The sequence below is a fragment of the Myxine glutinosa genome, chromosome 2 (assembly GCF_964187855.1).
Source record: "Myxine glutinosa chromosome 2, kmMyxGlut1.1, whole genome shotgun sequence".
Classification (NCBI taxonomy): Eukaryota; Metazoa; Chordata; class Myxini; order Myxiniformes; family Myxinidae; genus Myxine; species Myxine glutinosa.
The window spans coordinates 214,454,734-214,475,257 of NC_136262.1; the positions used below are offsets into that span (position 1 = coordinate 214,454,734).

General features: G+C 48.9%; 1 protein-coding gene across 1 annotated transcript in view; it reads right to left on the reverse strand.

Annotated features, from left to right (window-relative positions):
• Positions 1 to 20,524, reverse strand: part of LOC137420872 (casein kinase I) — a 78,022-nt gene that overhangs the window by 33,171 nt on the left and 24,327 nt on the right. The window contains exons 5-6 of the mRNA XM_068106331.2: positions 11,959 to 12,107; positions 2,481 to 2,715 (exon numbers count right to left, since the gene is read on the reverse strand). Coding sequence (XP_067962432.2) covers positions 2,481 to 2,715; positions 11,959 to 12,107 — 384 coding nt within the window. The remainder of the gene's footprint in view (positions 1 to 2,480; positions 2,716 to 11,958; positions 12,108 to 20,524) is intronic.

A 20,524-nucleotide genomic window follows, 5' to 3' on the forward strand; every position in this document is an offset into this window, starting at 1 on the left:
TCTGGAACTGAGTATTACAAATCAACAAGTCAGCTCCATCAGCAAACTCCAAAATCCTTTCACCTTCTCCATTTCTCACGCCATATCCGTAACCCCCATGAACTCCGTCAAAACCATCCATACTCCTTCCCACATGTCCATTTAGGTCTCCTCCTTCCACAACAACTTCCTCATCTTTCACGTTTTCCATCAGCTTCTCTATCGCACACCAGAACTTGTCCTTCTCTTCATCGCTCCGACCAACCTGCGGAGCATATCCCGAGATGACGTTCACCAAGAGCTTTCCAATCATCATTTTCACCATCATCAACCTATCACTCACTCTAGTCACACTCACCACACTGTCTACAAACTCCTCAGAAAACAGGACACCAACACCATTCACGCCCTCCGGGCACCCTTGCCACACAAACTTGTATTTCTGTCCCTGCCTACCCATCACCATTCTCACACCACTTCCCTTCCATCTCGTCTCTTGCACACAACATATGTCCACTCTTCTTCTGATCAATACTTCCACCACTTCTCCTGATCTCCCTGTCATTGTCCCTACATTCCATGTCCCAAACCTCAGAAACCGATCTCCACTTCGGGCTGTACCCTGCCCACATGTAGTTGTAATTGTCATGGTTCTCTTTTTGAGGCAATGTTTTTGAGGCTTTTTGAGGCCTGACGCCAACCCTCTTAGTCGCCTCCTACGACACGCAGGGATACGGCGTACCTATTCTTATCCAGGGTACACACTGGGATTTAAAACCATTAATCAAAGAAAACAAACAAACCCCGAAGTGGAGAGATGTCATTAAAAGTAGCTTCCTAAGCCAGGCAAACATTCTTTAAAAACACACCACCATAGCAAGCACAAGTTAAAGTGGAAGTCCCTTTAGAATAAAGGCTTTGTGAGGTACAAAAACAATATAAAAAACAGGCTCACACAGACTGTCAAAAGAGACAGCTGTCGACAGCGAGCTTCCAGGCCGGATGGATACAACACACGTCATCACCTCGAAAGAGTGCCTACAAAATGCACCGTGGTGAACCGACTCAATTTGCACCGAACGCGTTTGCTTCTCAGCCTTTTATGTTCCTTACAACTGATTTACCAGCCAGGTGTTTGCTCAACGGTTAACCCAAAAAGTGCGTCGAGCCACGATCGTGGCCAACAAGCACAGGTCGATCGGCCACGATCATGGCTGACACGCACAGGTAGACCGGCCACGATCGTGGCCCTACCAAATATGGTCAATATATGGGCGTGTTCTCACCACTATTTGTATGCAAAGGAGTTGAAACTGAAGTCAACCCAAAGAACAAATCGTGACTTTTCTTACAATGTAGAATACCTGGGGTAACTAATGAAAGCTTGCTACGAATTGGTGGAGAAAAGCTGATAACAAAAAGCATTTCTGGGTTACTAAACAGTAAATCTAGCACTCTATGGGTTAAGGTGGCTGCCTTAAGATCCTATGGTCTTGAGCTTGAGCCCCTGTCGTGCCGTTAAATAATACCAGGTGGGTTGACGAAGCCTGTCATCCTTCCGAAATTAGCAAAATAAACACTGGCTTACTGGAAACAAGGGAAACTGCATGATGATGCAGTGCTCGCAGCAATGATGCAACCAGCAGCCACAGGCTGCACCCAAAATTCAAACAATACTTTACTGGATCCAAAAAGGAAGGAAACGCCGCCGAGATCTTCATTTAATTCAATAAATTTTTCAATCCCCCTGGTTTGCACCCCTCCACCCACAACCCACAATCCTGAGGCCAGATTAGTGTAGGGCCTTAACAGTTCTGGCCACGATCTCCCCCAGTGTATGAACAAGCGGCTCCATTCAATATCCAAATCGCAACAGACACGAGTATTCCCGGTAGGGAGACGTGCTGCACAGTGTTGTGGACTCGCATAGAGTTATTTTTGGAATCAAAAACAAAGTAAAATATCTGCTGCCCACACAAATGTCACATTTAGATCCGCACTCAAATTCACAAAGGCTCCTTTGCCAGAGCAGATTATTGCCGTTGAGTGGCAGCTGTGCCTGCCAGTCTGATGAGAGGTCAAAAAGGGAACGGATGCAAAACGAACAGGAGCGCTTAAAAGCAGGTTACTCAACATTATGGTCTGACTGGTAAAGATAAGGGGGCAGGATTGTTCTGGTGTCATCCCCTCATCCTCTTTTGTCATAACAAAAATAAATTCCAAAACACCGACTGGGAAGTTCCATTAAAAAACGTGCATTATCAGATAAATCGGACCAAATACCCACCAACCGCATGGATCAAAATTGCTGATAAGACAGGGCCTGTTGTCAGTGGCACAGTCGATGACAATAAATGAATGAATGAATGAATAAATAGCAAGCTATTGCTAAGTAGAGAATTTGATCAGACAAACTTATTTCAAACAATATTTTGGAAATCTCACCCTCCTCAAACCCCAAACACAAAAGTAAATCCACTCAGACACTTCTTGCAACACACCTTTCCCGAGGTGGGTGTTGATACTCATGTAGCGAGCAGTCCCTGTAAGGCTCTTATGTTCCCGGTAAGGAATGTGCTTCTTCGTCTCGGGGTCGATGTATTCCTTGGCTAGGCCAAAGTCGATTATGTTAATGGCATTCTGTTTGCTAGCACCCTGCCGGCCCAGCAGGAAGTTCTCGGGTTTCACGTCACGGTAGATCAGGCTTCGTGAGTGTACGTATTCCATGCGTGTGACCTGGGGGTGCACGGTATAAACGTTCAGTTACATGATGGCAAAGTGACGTCAAATGACAAGAGGGAAGGATGTGGGAGGAGGAAAATAATAACGAATAATAGTTTTTTTTAAAGGTCTTTTTTACTTTTCACATTGAATAGTCATCCCATACCTTTTGAACCTTGCCATTTATTTATATATTTAAAACATGGAAATACAAACTTGCAAACGAATGACATTCAACATATGTGAGAAAGCAACAAAGATGGAAGCCTATTTTCAAGTCTTCAGGCCTTCTCATATGGCCACGATAGGATGACGCCAGTAACCATCATGATGTCTTGACCCAAAGCTTTCAAATTATGGCTAAGTCAAAATAATGAGTTTTGCGGTAGGAAAGGATTTAACTCTCTTGTACCAGTTCAGCGTTCCCATATGAACGGATGGCTCATGATGGTGTGAACCCACTCCCATTGACGTTTCCATTACAAGTGCATTCATGATGCTGTGATGAAGACCTCTTTAGTGCCCTCAATTAACCACAGCGTGTGGGGTTGACCAAGGTAAAGTTTTTTTTTTTGTTTTTTTTTTGTTAACACAAGTCTTCCATGAACTAGCTGGGCAGGCCGGACGTTTGACTGAATCAGACTTTGGTACAAACTTGCAATTGAAGATGCCCGTGACCACTTGCCTACTTTGCCTACCGAAAGACACTTTCCCCATGGGATCACTACCATTCACCATCTTATGCTAACAGACAGGATAGGCAGCTTAATGTCCATCCAAGGGATGGTGGCCTTTGCAATGCAACACCCTACCAACAAAGCACCAATCTGACAGTTTATAGCAGGTTAGGGGTATCGCAACCAGACTAGATGCTGTCGTGTTGTCTGTAGCTTTAACAATGCTGTGAGCCCGGATTCAAAGCTCATTTCCTACATGTCTAATGTCTAAAAATGTGCTTGCAATTCACATCAAACTACACTAATGTATTGTAGAATTTCCCAAGAATGCGTCAATAGTTGCCTCCACGCACATTACATGTTAGCTGTAAATCCACTGCTACGTTTGATCTCAATTAAAGGTCATTTGAGAAATTTAAGGTCCCTTGAGATAGAACGAGAGAAGCCAGAGTGAAAGGACAGACAGATAAGTACAATAAAACATCAGATGCTCCTATCTTGAGTTAGGGTCTGAAAAAATGATTTTCAAATGGCACATGCCCTTCGACCTGTTCAATCCAAAATCGAATCAGTTCATTTTCATGATTTACAATCCATACATGTGTCAGGTATGGTTGAAATATCTTGAATGGTTCATAAGTTATTGCAGTAACACGAATTTTCAATTAAAGAAAAGTTGACCTTCGGCGTTTGACCTTTTGAACCCAATATCTAATCAGTTCATCTATGTATTAAAGTCCATAGTTGTGCCAAGTTTAGTCAAAATCCCTTGAGAGGTTCAGAAGTTATTGTGGTAACGGGAATCTGATATTTTCAGCTAAAGGTCACATGACCTTTGACCCGAAAATTGAACCGGTTCATATTTGCATCATACATCTTTGTACCAAGATTGGCAAAAATCCCTTCAGCGGTTCACAAGTTATCATGGTAACAAAATCATGAAACACTGACGCCCACACAGATGGACGGACAACCTGAAAATAATGCCAGCGGAGGCATAAAAAAAACAAAAAACTTTTCATTCACAATCTTACAAGTTCAGCGTTTCCTCCCATTGGAACTTAGCAGCAATTGGTTCTTGTGTTCTCAACAAATTCTCACTTGTTATCAAATAAACATGGCCCAGGCTACAACTCAGAGTGCATATAGTGGGACAGTTACAAATTCCAAAAAAATGGAGAAAAATACAAAAATAAAAAGAGAGGGGAGGGGTGGTTCAAACCAAGATGACAAGGAAAGAGAAAATGGAATGCTTCACGGTACCAGATGGCACCAGGCAGAATTTAAAAAAAAAAACACACAAAGGCATGACATGTACGTTTAGATTCACCCGACCCCACACTAGCACCCCTCCCCCGCACCGCTTCCAACCCCTGTTGCTATGCCAGCTGGCTGTACTTGGTCACAAAATATATTATGTTGACACACGACCTTCAAAAATATATATGTACGAGCAAAGGTACCCGGCGTTGCTGGGTAGCGTGGAGTCACTTTGGGATGGGAATATCAAGAGGGGAAGGGGGGGGGGGGGGAGGAAGAGATAGGAGAGGGGTAGAGAGGTGGGGCGATGGGGCATTCATAATACATAGGTGGGACATTCACGGGGTGGTGGGGCGATGGGGAGGTAGGAATGGGGAGAGGAAGGAGGGAGAGAGAAGAGGGGAGGGAAGAAAGGAGAGGGAGTGGAAAGAGGTGGGGGAGAGAGAGAGGGAGTGGAAAGAGGTGGGGGAGAGAGAGAGGGGAAAGAGGTGGGGGAGAGAGAGAGGGAGTGGAAAGAGGTGGGGGAGAGAGAGCAAGGGGGAAGACCGGAGGGAGAAAAGAGGGGGGGGGGGGGTTGTTTGGGGAGAGTGATGCCCCACCACATGTCACGATACTGTAGTCAAAACTGAACCGATTCTCACCAAATTTGTTTTACCAGGCCCTTTAGCGACCTCAGCGGCTATGAAAACTGAAAACAAAAATTGAATCGGAATTAAGGTGAATCTGCGAGGTCTTGAAGAACATTTGGAGCCATCACGATAATAATGACAAAAAGAGAGAAAGATGTGGCTTCTGAATGCCGAATGTTAAAAAGTCATTAAAGGTTGTAAGTTGGTCAAAAGTCATCGGATTTTCACCACATTTATTATAGTCGAGTGTGCAACCACTCCCGCGACCACCAAAACGGAAAACAGAAATCAAATCAAAGTTAAAATAAACCCGTGAGGCCGCTCAAAGCATTGAAGGAAAAATGACGATTATCATGATGATGATGATCATCATCATTCAAAAGGTATTAGGCGTCAGGTTAGTGAAGGAATTCACGGGTAAGCGGTGGAAGTAATGAAGACTTCTTCTGCTCCACCCATCCTCGCCTTGCGCCTCCCCTCTACTCTCTCTCCTCTCCCCCATCCTCCCTCTCCTCTCTCCCCCCCCTCCTCCCTCACCTTCTACCTCCATCCCCCTTCCTCCTTGCCCTCCCATTCCCTCTTCCCTCCTCCATGCAACCCTTCCCTCCAACCCCAAATCCACCCTTCCCTCCCCTCACCCCCACCATACATCCCCTTCCTCTCCCCTCCCATTCCATTCCACCTCCTCTCAGCTGTGTATTGGTTAAGTTCCTGCAATAACACTTACCATGACGTAAACTTTCCCTTTCCTGTCCCTTGTGGAATCCCAGCCAGTTAATGTATGACCCGAGCAATCCGAGCATAATGACTAACACGGCATAACGTTAACCAAAACCTTCATTTAGACAACTTTATTCATCAAAAATGGCACAGCCTAGCAACTATCCAAGACCATCGGCCTTCAGGCCATATTTTTAAACATTAATAAATCAAAAACTACAAACTTCACAAACGTAAGACTTACCATATTCTTCTCCGGACACCCTCGTCTTTCCAAGTATCCACACGTATCCACAGGGCTGACACAGGAAGCCTGTATCACGACAGTCTAAATCCATCTCATGCTCCCTGTTAGTGAGTGAGCAATTTCAATCGACCGAAAGAAAATGGCGGCTTAAGAGCCGAGCGAAGTCTCAGGGGGCTGAGCAAGATGGTGGACCGCCATTTTGGTAAAGCTTTTTATGATTTTTTGCTATGAGCACCTCGTTAATAATCTTCGAAAAGGGGGTTTTAACACACCCAAACACCCAGAATTCATTCATGCACTCACTTGGAGATCGAGAATGATGCAGTGCATGCAAAGTTTGGGGACGCTAGGTTTCATTGTTTTGGAGTTATGGAGGATGAGGACGGGCAGACGGACGGACGGACAGACCGACACACACGGACAGACGGACACACACGGACACACACACACACACACACACACACACACACACACACACACACACACACACACACACACACTATTATAAATATACTTTTGCGTGGAAGCTTATGACAACTAAATTTAATATAAATCCAGCCATCTTGCTTTTACAAGTCAACAGAAAGCTTGAAACCATTACCTCACCAAGAAAGTACCAAACAAAACTCATTGACTATTGTGACAAATCCCGTCATCACCTTGAGATGCTGACTGCTACATCGCAGGATAGTTAAAGCCCGAGGGAAGACAAGCGTAACAACTATCCCACTCCGTGTCCAAATGGCATACTCCACTCAGGTGCCACTACTAGCCAAATCATGGCATCGGGTGCATGTAGACTTGTCCATAGGGCATAACCCAAGGACCACCACCCACAAGGGGCAGTGTGAAATGATCACGTGGATTTTCGCAAGTTTAACATCGGTCGTGTGATAGTATGGTTTTTACCCTCCGTCCCACAACACCATCCCCAGATCTAAAGGGTGCATGCAGGTGCAAGTATAAATGATAAAACTATTGCGTTTTCACCAAGTTAGTGAGGTCTTCCAAAATGGCAAAAAAAAAATCGTACGTTTGACGAGGCTGATTGAAACAGCCTTAGGCCAATTCATCAGGAAATTCAGGTTTTGTTTGTAACAAAGCAAAAAAGCCTTAAGTACACAGAATTAGAAATAAAAAATATATAAATAAAAAAAGACCATGGGCCAACAGGAAGTAGTGATTCAAGTTAAATGCAAGAAGAGGTAGAACATAAAATTTATAATAATTAGGGATGTGAAAATAATGGCAAAGGGTAAGAAGTCAATAGTTATGGCAGGGTAGCGTTTGGGAAGGGATGCGATGAAATGTAGGCTGAAAATAACTTTTCACTCTGTTTATTAACTAGTGATTTATGAACCAGACAAACAAGAATAACCTGCCCAATAAATGCAAACTGTTAGCAATGGCGCTAAAACAGTGCACAACGACAAACTCATTCCGTTTCGAGAATTCCACCCTTACTTCTCTACGTATTCACTGCTTGAATGACAGGAGGAACTGCATTTCAATTGAAAACTAGAAATATAGATGAACATGCCTCGACACATGTGAGATGTCAACCCACTGTTGGGTTTTATCTCAGTTAAAGGTCACATGAAAAACTAGAAGGGCACTCAGTAGAGCACATACCTCCGCCAGGCTGAACAGTTTATGTTCTGTAGCCCACCGATAGGCCGGATCTGAACCAAAATCTAATTGGCTTGTTCTTGTCGCCCATCCAACTCATCTACCTGGTTTTGTCATCATCCGTCCACAACGTTTTGAAATAGCATGTTTCATATCATTTTATGCCCAATCTTCTTAATGGTGAAAATGAAGAATCACTTAAAATTATTTTGAAATTCTCGCATCCAGATCTGTATCTTCACCAAAATCTAATAAATTAGTCCTTCGCACACTCCCAACCTGTCCACCAATTTTTTTTATAAACCTCTGAGATATCCTGCTCACAAACAAACATATAGACAGACAAACGATGCCATGCATAGCACGATACTTGTGACATTCAAATAAACAGCATGCTTTGAGGTTTTGATTGGTGAACCAATTCAGTGACCGAATATGCAAATTATGTTCCACCTTGTCAAGTACCCAGCACCCAGGTGGGCGGAGATTGCACATTACTTCCTGAAAAAAGGTATTGTCTGTACATTGCAAGAAGACTATAGACTCAGAGTATAGATGATTGTGTGGTGTGTGTCTAAAGGTGTCCAAGGTGTCCAAGGTTTTCAAGCGATCTAACAGGGTATAATGAGGATATATAAAGGTATACAAGGATATAAAGAAAGACTGTAAAAGGGTATATAAGGGCATACGAGGGTATACAACGGTATGTAAGGGTATATAAGGGTATATACGTGTACTTACAGCCATGGAAGACAATATTTCCAGGAGTTTTCAAGACAAAAAGTTGTTTTCCAGGACCTTTAATACAAATATTTTCTGTAACAAGTGACATTGGAATAAACCACAAGAACAACAATGAAACATTGTTCGTGTGCTGTTATTCCATTGAACATATCAGTAACTCGAGACACCCGCTCCCTTTGGGAGCAGCCTGGCGGATGGTGGGGGGGGATAGTGGGGCAAATTAGATTTTGTGCCTCAGCTAATAATCCCCTAGGTCTGCAGTAGGGGTTGGTAAACTACTTGCACTGTGGCACGTGTACAAGAGAAAATGTGCAATAAAACAAATGTGTGCTATCCACATATGAGGTGGATATTCGGACAACAGTGAACTCTTGTTTTCCACGAGCGGTCGAGTTTCCTCTCAGTCACCAATAAACGTGTGCATCATGAATGGGGTGGCCATTCGTTTGATTTTATGGAGGACAGTCAGGTTTTCTGCTTCTTTGGCATCTATCCTCTGTCCTCTGATATGAAACTGGCTGCCTTTTTGTCCTCCATTTTCTCTCGAGGCATCCAAGCTTCGACGCACAACTTAACTTTTGATCGTTGGTTTTCATTGGTCAATATATTTCTCAATAAATTAATCCCACCTTTGTATTGGTCCTGCGAATACCAACAAAGACAATACTCGTCACATTCCCTAATGACATATTGGTGTCAGGAGTGGGATAATTGTTACGGATCCGGGGGACGGCACTCCCCTTACAGAGGGGGGTTTAATCCCCTCGTCTTTTTAAGCTGGCCGTCCGACCGGTCCTGGTACTTGTAACGCTCTTTTGCGGGGTGGGATTGATCAGGGTTATTGGTCCAGGTATTAGCCCGAATACCTTTATCAATCCCTCCGCAAAACAGGGAGACAAGTACCGCTCGAATCCCGGACAAGATGGTATTTGCCGAGCGGTTTAGCAATCCGGAATCCGAGCCGTGAGCAATGGACTAAACCCGATTATAAAGCAGTTCTGCCGAAATCGTGCCACAGATATTCAATGGGGAAAACACGAAGACGATCGGACGAGAATGAAACCAAAGTAAGGAGGAACAGGTATTTATTATTAACTATACAAAAACCAGAGGAAGAGAAGAAATAAAATTAATATACAGGAAAAGAAGACAGTGCAATGCTTAAACAGGCGTACTTATACCAACAGGACAATACAAACAGACTCACACGAATAGGGAATTGCAGGCAGGAATGAATGGATGAAGGATGAGAAGGGTCCGTGCAGAACGGCAGGGTTGGAAGCGAGCGGCCGCCGACTCACCGCACTCGGGTTCTCACGGCCGGGCTGCTCGCAGCAGCGCGTCAGAGCTTCACGCGGCAGGGCTGCTCGAAGCAGCGTCTCCGGGCTTTACGCAGCTTGGTCTCTCCTGCCTTCTTATGCGTCTTTCGGTGCTCCTTGGTCATCCGCCTCTGAAGCTCATCTGCCGCCTCTCCTAGCTCATCTGCCTGGGGGCCTCGCGCCAAGAATTTTATATCCACCCCCATGGAACTTTCTCGAACTTGCCAGATCTTTCTTGCCACGCCCTCTCAAGCCATGCTCACCGAGCCCTGGTTGGTTGGTAAAGCTGGCTGACTCCACCTTTGATGACGAGGGCTCCCTGGCTCCACCTTTGATGACGAGGTGGGGCCACACCCTTCTTCTCCGATCCTGGCCTCGTGGGCAATGGAGTTTTGGCGCGATGTGGAGCCAGTAAACACAGCCCCATGCAACTTACTGGCACTTTTTAGGAGGCCATTGGGGATATTGAAAGGGATCTATCTCATTTGATTGATGCAACGTAGAGTCGACTATTGGAAACACAGCCTTACCTGAAACACATACTAATGACATAACTATTGAGAGGTCCTATGGTGTCCTACGTGTTGTACATGGACTAACTAAGGTGCAATCTTTCATTAACAGCCAATTAAGGGGAAATGTACACAGGAGTTATTTATTAGGGAATTTACTACTAAATTTACATGTGAAGGTTCTAAAAACCGCAACAATATATTATGTATTTTACATATATATATATATATATATATATTTGTAAAAGCCTGTGAAAATGACGGGTTGGAACAGTTTATTCGACGGTGCAGTCTTGTGAGCATACCAAAGCCTGAAGCCTCGGCCTCGTGTCAGGTGTGCTTATATCTTCTGTATTTATTTAATTTTATTTTTTATTTTTTTTACGCTTCTGCACACCGCCATTGAGGCTTGCTTTGCAAGCCACAGTCTACAATTCCAATAGAAGGGACAACTATACTCTTATGGAAAACGTTTTTCCGAGTTTGTTTTATCCTCAAAAATAGAGCGTAGTGAACACACAGCGTTAAAAGATTTACCTTTAAAACCTACCCTTATGAAGGGGGACAGACATTTGCACAAACACACAAAATGACTGTGTTTTGTATGGTAGATATACACACATCAAGTAAATCAGATGGAAATTGATGTGACTTTGACCTTTTCCTCTCAAAAGCAATAGGTGTCAAGCTTGTCACTACCTCTACAAGGTGGTTACATTTTGTGAAGATTGAAGTAAAATTGTGACCTGAAAGCGATTGACATACATACAAGCAGACAAACAAACAGACATAGAATAATAGACTAGACCAACCAATAAACTTGCGAATCTTCGATTTAGCAAATAACAAAAAAACAGACAATGGTAAAAATATAACCTTTGACCACCTTCAGTGGCGGAGGTAATTAAATGTCACATGAGAGAGCACGCACAAGAGAAAGAGATAAGTCGAAGAGAGAGAACATCAGATGCTTCAAATTCGAGTTATGGTCTGCACAATGATCCTCAAAGGGCAATGACTTTTGATCTGTTGCACCCCAAAATGCATCTGTTAACATTCATCTTTGTATTTCAGTCCACATTTGTGCCAAGTTTGATCGTAATCCATCAGTGCTTCACAAGGTATTGCGGTAACAAAAATATGCTATGCACGCACGGACAGACGGATGCACAGCCAAACGAAAAACCTGAAAACACAAGACCTATGGCTGCGGAGGTACAAAATAAAAGTTCAACTGTTGCTTTTTTTCTGCAGAACAGTACATAGGAAGGACATCCCTGCAGTCTGTCAGCCATTAGTTTAGTGTGTTGCAACAAGTGAAATATGAAACGAGAGCATCACTGTTTTGACATGAATAAACACCAAAAATAAATCTCATGAACATTCTTTTCAAAGAGCTGAGACCGTGCACATATACAGACAGTATCCATCAACGCGACACCGGCGGCGTCACTCAAACCGGCAGAGATTGAATCCTAAAAGCAAATCGCCTCGAGAGTCAAAAATGCAAAATTTCCTTACCAGCTGAATGGCAATCATGAGGACGGTCTTAAGGGAGAACGTCCGGTCACACAGGTCAAAGAGATCCTCCAGACTCGGCCCCAGGAGTTCCAACACCATGGCATTGTACTTTCCACAAGGCCCGAAGTAGTAGACTTGAGGAATGCCCTCTACCAAAGGCATAGGGGAGAGCAGAGTCAAAAATTAAATATATATATATATATTAGCACAGGCACCATGTGATCGATTGCATCATTTCAATTGCACAAAGAAGGAAAATGGCCGAAACCCATGCAAATGAAAAAGCACGAAACCTTGCCATTTTAAATGGTACCTTGGTGTGGCACCAGTCTGTGTCTGTACCAAATGCATTATAGGTAGTTTAAACGTCCACGTTCTAATTGGGTTGGTCTGTTTGATGCTCCCATCTGCACCCATGGCTCACGGTGCAAGGAACCTCGGGTTCAAATAGTGTACACACCCCAACCGCATATCCGGTGTAGATTGTAAATACCCTTGCAATTAAAGTTAAAGGGCACCGACATCTACTATTATGTGGGGCCTGCATGTGAAACACGCTTGTGCACACTCCATAATGAGCCATAGCAGATCATTGTTAAAATAAAGGAGAATGTTAAAAGTGTTTTCCTTCCCTCATAGTGAAAGCAACTAATAAACCATCGGTTGATGGATTGAATTCAAAACAAACATGCCATTCTAAAATACGAAGCAAAGACTCGATCATACTGGATCCCAAAATCATTCCGACAATCAACAGGTTTTTAAAATTTCAGGAGCAGGTTTTCCAAGCTGCAGGCCCTCCAGGTTTATGATGTCAGCATCTCATATGTTAGAGGTGCTAATAATTATTGGGCTGCAGTGACGTTTTCCCCCGACCCCTCCGGAACGAACCGCTGGAACGTGCAGAATTCTTCAGACACAGCCAACTTCACCGATCCCAACAGTGACCTGAATGTGTGTGCTCGTCTCATCAGCGCTCCCTCTTCGATATCCTCAAAAGGTGAACTCGCTAACGCTGTGCACTTCACAGTTCGCTTTGGGCTTCCGGTGGCTGGTTGAGCTCATTGACCCTGTCAAGCCGTGACATCGTGTGAAGGTGACTGTGAAAGCTTGCTGATAAATCCAGGTGTGAAAGGGAATGATGTGGAAAATTATGGAAATAGGCCGGAGCGTACAATTACGGGCAGCTCGTGGCCGAGAACGCCATGCTCTGTGTTCTGCATGAAAAAAGGCCACGCAAGTCGACAGCAGGTGCTCGGAGCCATGGTGAGATGCTACCATGAACACAGCCCGCATGCCTCCCCAACCCTTCCCCCCAGTGCCAGGCCAATGAATGCCTTTTATGCCAAATAGTTTGGCCACTCGTGGTGGCCTAAGGGTGCACACCTGACTAACAACAGCAATCGGGGAGATTCCAAGCTGACAGATGTCACAAGTGAAGAGATTGATGACGAACTACATGGTTGAACAAACCGGCAGAGAAAACTGCACCACCACCATATGTGCCACGGTGTACGATTAGCTGGATGGTGGTGCCATCATTATGACAGCAGCCGAGGAGTACACAAACATCGGTTGCAGCGTCCACCGCGACCACAATACTGAGATCACAAGGACTCGTGACATTAAATACCTTCTACATCAGCGATACCAACACAAAGCATCAGCGATACCAACACAAAGCATCCATAAAGTGTTGTTTTGACAACTTTAAACAACACACGGCCCACCAAAAGCATTGGGACACCACACCCATATGTGGAGTCAATCTAACCGGCAAGAGAATTCCCCCACAATGCAAAGCACAACATACTGCCTTGTAATCTACCATATAACTATAAGAGAGCCGTTGGTCTGTCTGTGTGTCTGTGTCTGTCTGTGTGTCGCTGTTTTTCTCAGACATGGCTGAATGGATCTTCGTCAAACTTTCAGAGTTTCATCAGTGAGAGCCTCGGAGTGTTTTAGGCCAAAAAAAATTTGGGGGGAAAAAAAGATCATTTTTTTGGATTTTTTTTTTTTTTTAAAGAAAAAAAAAGAAAAAGGAAAAAAAATGAAGCTCGATAGTGCCTAAGCCTTTTAAAATTAATGACAGTTATATACAAGTACACATTCACATTAATAAATACAAAACAATCATCAGACATTTGAACATAAATAAATCAAACAATTCCGGAAGTGTACGAAGTTATTAGTAAGGCTTCCGCTTCTTCTTCCTGACCGGCATCACACTTAACTCAGAAACGTGATGAACGGCACATTCACCAGCATACATCCAACGAAAAGGTGATGAACCCCCTTCCACTCCCACCCCCCCCCCCCCCCCCCCACCCCCCACTACTCCTGCTAGTAATTTATAAAGGCGTCTTATTGTAACCTTTGTAACGATGCTGCACTATCAGCTTCGATGCAATCTATGGTTATGGTGTTTGAATGTACCAGCATGACAACACACCTCGCTGTACTGTAGCGTCTGTTAAGAATCGATTGGAGGACAGCAACGTTAAATAACCCCCATCGGTCCGACTTAAACTCAACAGAACCGCCTGAGGACGTCTTGGAACACAGAGGGTGGACAGGTAGTGCGAATTGAGCTCGGAGGAAGTCAAGTGCCCAGTAGGAGTCAAGTGCCCAGTAGAACCAAGTGGAATTCCACAACAAAAACTTTAATAATTACTACTTTGCATGATTATTCCCCTGCTGGAGAAATGGGAGCAAACGCACACTGTAATGGAATGTCACAGGAGACTGTCAGCACAATTCAGTGACTCATCTTTCACGAAGCAAGACGAGCAACGGCCAGGTAGGACGTCCCCTGTGTGGAGGGTGTAGGAGCGGGGGCGACGACGGGGACAGCCGGGGTGTTAATTGAATGCACTGCAACTTTAAGCCCAATCACGGCAAATGTGACCAAGCCATACCGAGATGGAGACGGGTTGGGAAGTTCAAAAACATCCCTCAACTCAACGTCCCAGCGAGTCATCTCGTGATTTGCATCTCTCTGGACGGCTCGAGGGGCGGAGCCGTCTGGGTTGCATCAACTTTACGGATTATTAGAGACAGCATGGCAAGTCCTGAAAATGCCGTGTGTGTAGATCCTCCCGAAGATTTCTACACAGATGACATCAAGGTGCAATGCAACGACGCAGATGGCATCAAGATAAAAAATAATAGTTTAAAGAGCACTTTAGCAAGCGAACAAATGTGCCTTTAATGCACAACACAAAAGTGAACTCCTTGAACCGAGGGTACCTGTCCCTCTTTAAAATTAGTAGCCACTGGCACTGGACCTGGCTGTCTTTAACAACATAGCAACCTCGTCCACAGCACACAACTGTGTCCCTCTGGATATTAACTTCTATGAAGAGCGTGGGCCAAGCTGTTGGGGATTGGGAATGTTCGAAAAAGGAAGAAAAGGAAGGGGAAGGGGAAGATGTACAGTGTGTGACGAAACATAGCATGAGAGTGGCAGAAGGTAAAGGTTAATCAGGAAGGCCTCATTTACACAACCCAACACGTCAAGAGTGACAATTTACACCAACTTGGATTAACGTGCGTAATGTAATGTGACGATAATTCAACAGAAACGAATTGAACAATTCGGACAGATATCTCCAGAGAGTTGTGAACAACCACGAAGAGGAAGTACTACACACAGCCTGCATTTACTGTATTCGTGACATGTCCCTGTGATATTATATTCTGGTGTAGCTCAGCAGCAGTTTTGGCAATGATGAAAATAGAGCAAACTCGAAGGACACTCTGTAGAGCACACACCTCCGACTGGCCGCAAAGTTTACGTTTTGTATCCCACCGATAGGCCGGATCTGGATCCGGACCTGAACCGAAATTGAATCGGCTTGTTCTCATCACCTGCCCAACTCATCCAACTAGTTTACTCACAACTCGTTCACAACTATTGGAGACATCATGCTATATATAGTTTTTGACCTCATCTCTCAATTGTAAAAAAATTGTGCTGCAATGTGCTGCAATGTGCTGCAATGACATGTGCTGCAATGAAATGGAGAAGGTGGATCAGACTCGGCAACGGTTGCTCGAGTGAGATGTGCATGGAAGAAGTTTCGGGAATTGAGTGGCGTGCTGATGAGGAGGGGAGTGTCGTTGAAGCTGAAGGGAAAGGTGTATGCTGCATGTGTGAGAAGTGTTATGATTTATGGGAGCGAGACATGGGTAATGAACGTAGAGCAGCAACGAAGGTTGGAAAGGGTGGAAATGCGAATGGTTCGACGGATGTGCGGAGTATCGTTGAGAGAGAGGAAGACAAATGATGAATTGCGAAAGATGATGGGAATAGAGCCTGTTGTAGCGGTTACCGCTGGATGCACACAATCGCCTTGCACCGGCCAGAACACGGCCAGACGTGCCTCTCCCGGGCATGCCCGGACTCACTGTTCCCGGGCACGCCCGAACCTCCCGGGCACGCCCGGTCTCGTCTTTCCCGGGCATGCCCGGTCTCGTCTTTCCTGGGCATGCCCGCTCTCGTCTTTCCTGGGCATGCCCGCTCTCGCCTTTCCAGGGCTCGCCCAGAGCGTCCGGGCATGCCCGCTATCGCCTTTTCAGGGCTCGCCCAGAGCGTCCGGGCATGCCCGCTATCGCCTTTCCAGGGCTCGCCCAGAGCGTCCGGGCATGCCCGCTATCGCCTTTCCAGGGCTCGCCCAGAGCGCCCGGGCATGCCCAGCCTCGACTTGCCAGGCCGCAGCCAAACACGCCCGGGCAGGTCCAGACTCGCCTTTCCAAGGCTCGCCCTTGACACCCGGGCATGCCCGGTATAGCTTTTGCCGGGCAAACTTCCCGACATAAATGTGTATATATATTGCTGCCCGATAAACGGGCTTGTCAGAATACCTGAGCTGTTTTGTTTCAATTAAGCAACTCGGACGAATTCCGTCTTTGGTCGCGTCAATTCTTTCGACTCGCGTTGGAGCGCAGTTCCTTCATTGGTGACCTACCGACATGGATACGGCAGTGACGCTTAAACTGCCTACCTTCTGGGAGGCTCACGCGGCTGTTTGGTTCGCTCAGGCGGACTCTCAGTTCGCCCTGCGAGGCATCACCGCGGACGACACCCGCTTCCACCATGTTGTGGCGGCGCTCGGTTCCGCCACCGCGGCCCGCGCCTTGAGCCTCCTCGAGCACCCGCCGGCTGCTGACAAATACGACGCGCTGAAGACACTCCTCCTCGACGCTTTCGCCCTCTCACCGGCAGCACGCGCACGGCGCCTGCTCGCTCTGCCCGAGCTCGGCGACACGCGCCCGTCAGAGCGCATGGACTATATGCTCTCGTTGCTCGGTGAGCACTCTCCGGATTTTCTGTTCCGCGAGCTGTTCCTTCGCCAGCTGCCTCACCCGGTACGCCTCGCCCTGGCTGGCACGTTGATCACGGATTCCCGCGCCCTCGCCAGGGAAGCCGATAAGATCTCCTCGGCGGGCCAGCACATCGGCGCGGTTACCTGGAGCCCGCCGCCGTCCGAGGCGACGCCCACGACGCCCGAGCGCCCTGCGCGGTTGGAGGCCGAACTGCCGGTGCAACTGGCGGCCGCCACGCCGCACCGCCCGCTTCTGACACGACGGCCGGGGCCTCCACCTGACCGGGCGTGGTGTAATTACCACGCCAGGTTCGGACACAAGGCTCGGACGTGCCGGCCCCCGTGCACTTTCGGCGGGTCGGGAAACGGCCGGGCCGGCGTTCATTCCCAGCCATGAGCGCCGGCCACTCGGGCAACTTGCTGTTTATTCGGGACAAAGCGTCTGGGCGGCGTTTCCTGTGTGACACCGGCGCCCAACTGAGCGTCATACCCGCCTCCGAGCAGGACAGGCGGGACGCCGTTTGCGGCCCCTCTTTGGTCGCTGCTAATGGCTCGGCCATACGCACTTTCGGCCCACGCGTCGTCACCCTCTGCTTCGGCAGCCAGCGTTTTCAATGGACTTTTGTGACCGCCTGCGTCCCCATGGCTTTGCTGGGCGCCGACTTCCTCTGCGCGCACGGGCTGCTGGTCGACGTCAAACGTCGTCGCCTTGTCAACGCCGAGACCTTCAGCTCCCTGGCGTGCACGATGAGCAGCTCCGCGACGACCGAACTGGCGTGCGCCTTCCGGCAGCGAACGAGTTCGCTCGCCTGCTCGCGGAATTCCCGGCCCTCACGCGGCCGACGTTTTCGGCCGTCGCGGTGCGGCACGGGATCGAGCACCACATACCCACTACGGGCCCGCCGGTTTATGCCAGGGCCCGCCGCCTCGACCCGGCCAAGCTCGCCGTGGCGAAGGCCGAGTTCGACGCGTTGGAGCACCTCGGCATCGTGCGGCGCTCCGATAGCGCGTGGGCCTCGCCACTGCACATCGTGCCAAAGCCGGGGGGTGGATGGCGCCCGTGTGGCGACTACCGCCATCTCAACGATGCTACCACCCCCGACAGGTACCCGATCCCGCATATTCAGGACTTTTCCGCCCGTTTGGCGGGACGGGTCATCTTTTCGAAAATTGACCTGATACGGGGCTACCACCAGGTAACTGTCCGGGCGGCCGACGTCCCGAAGACGGCCGTCATCACGCCGCTCGGCCTGTTCGAATTTTTGCAGATGCCGTTTGGCCTCAAGAACGCGGCCCAGGCGTTCCAGCGCTTGGACGGCGTGCTGCGCGACCTGCCGTTTCTTTTCGTCTATCTGGACGATATCCTCGTCGCCAGCACGTCCCGCGCCGAGCACCTCCTCCACCTCCGAACACTGTTCGGTCGCCTCAGCGAGCACGGCTTAATTGTCAACCCGGTCAAATGCCACTTCGGCGCGACGACCGTTGACTTTTTGGGCCACCGCATCACCAAGACCGGGGCCGTGCCGCTGCCGACCAAGGTCGAGGCCATCACCACGTTCCCGCGTCCCCGTTCCATCAAGGCCCTCCAAGAGTTCCTCGGCATGGTGAATTTTTATCACCGATTCGTGCCCCGCGCTGCTCAGCTCATGCGGCCCCTTTACGAGGCCCTCCGGGGCAAGCCGGCCAAGCATGACATTGTTTGGTCCGCGGCCATGGACGCGGCCTTCGCCAGCGCCAAACGGGCCCTCGCCGACGCAACGCTGCTGGCTCAACCCGGTGCTCAACGCGCCCATCGCCCTCACTACGGACGCCTCCAACTACGCGGTGGGCGCCGTCCATGAGCAATGGGTGGACGGGGTTTGGCAGCCACTCGCTTTTTTCAGCCGGCAACTCCGGCCGAACGAGTTAAACTACAGCACGTTCGACCGCGAGCTGCTCGGGCTATTCCTGGCTGTTCGCCATTTCCGACACCTCCTGGAGGGCCGCCCGTTGACGGCTTTCGTCGACCACAAGCCGTTGGTCTACGCAATGGCTAAGGTCACGGAGCCGTGGTTGGCCCGCCAGCAGCGCCACCTCTCCGCCGTGTCGGAGTTCACCACGGACATCCGGCACGTCGCCGGCAAAGACAACGCCGTGGCCGACTGTCTTTCTCGGGCCAGCGCGAACGCGGTCCACCTCGGCGTGGACTTCGCGCTCATGGCGGCCGACCAGACCACCGACGCCTCGGTGCAGGCACTCCGTGCGGCGGACACGGGCCTCCGCCTGGCCGACATTCCCTTCGCGGGCACCATCCTGCTCTGCGACGTCTCCCAGGGCCAGCCTCGCCCCATCGTGCCCGTTTCCTGGCAGCGCCGCATCTTCGCCTCCATCCACGGCCTTTCTCACCCGGGCCGGAAAGCTTCTCAGAAGCTGGTGTCGGCGCGTTTCGTCTGGCACGGCCTTCGACGAAACATCCGCGACTGGGCCAACGCCTGCACGGCCTGCCAGCGGGTCAAGGTCCACCGCCACACCCAGGCCCCGCTGGCACCTTTCGCCGTGCCTGAACGGCGTTTCGACCACGTCCACGTGGACCTGGTGGGTCCCCTGCCCCCCTCGCGGGGGTTCACCCACCTGCTCACCATGGTGGACAGGACCACCAGGTGGCCGGAGGCTGTGCCCCTCGCCTCCACCACCACCGCCGACGTGGCGCAGGCGTTCATCGCCACCTGGGTCGCGCGCTTCGGCGCACCAGCGGACATCTCGTCCGACCGCGGCCCACAGTTCACGTCTGAGCTTTGGGGCACGGTCGCCCGTTCGTTGGGGGTCACGCTGCACCGCACCACGGCCTACCACCCCCAAGCCAACGGGTTGTGCGAGCGGTTTCACCGCTCCATGAAGGCCGCACTCATGGCCGGCCTTCAGGACGATGGTTGGGTCGACCGGCTGCCGTGGGTCCTTTTGGGCCTTCGCACGGCCCCCAAGGAAGACCTCCAGGCGTCTGCCGCCGAGCTCGTCTACGGCCAGCCGCTCCGCGTCCCGGGCGAATTCGTGCCCGACGCTACCAGTCCCTGGTCCGCCGCTCGCCAGCGCTCGGACCTCCAGGAGGCCGCCCGACGATTTGCCCCCGTGCCGACGTCCCGCCACGGTGGCCCCCAGTCCTACGTCCCCCCGGCGCTTCGCACAGCGGAGTACGTCTTTGTGCGTCATGACGCGCACCGGGGGCCACTCCGGCCACCGTACGATGGGCCCTTCCGGGTCCT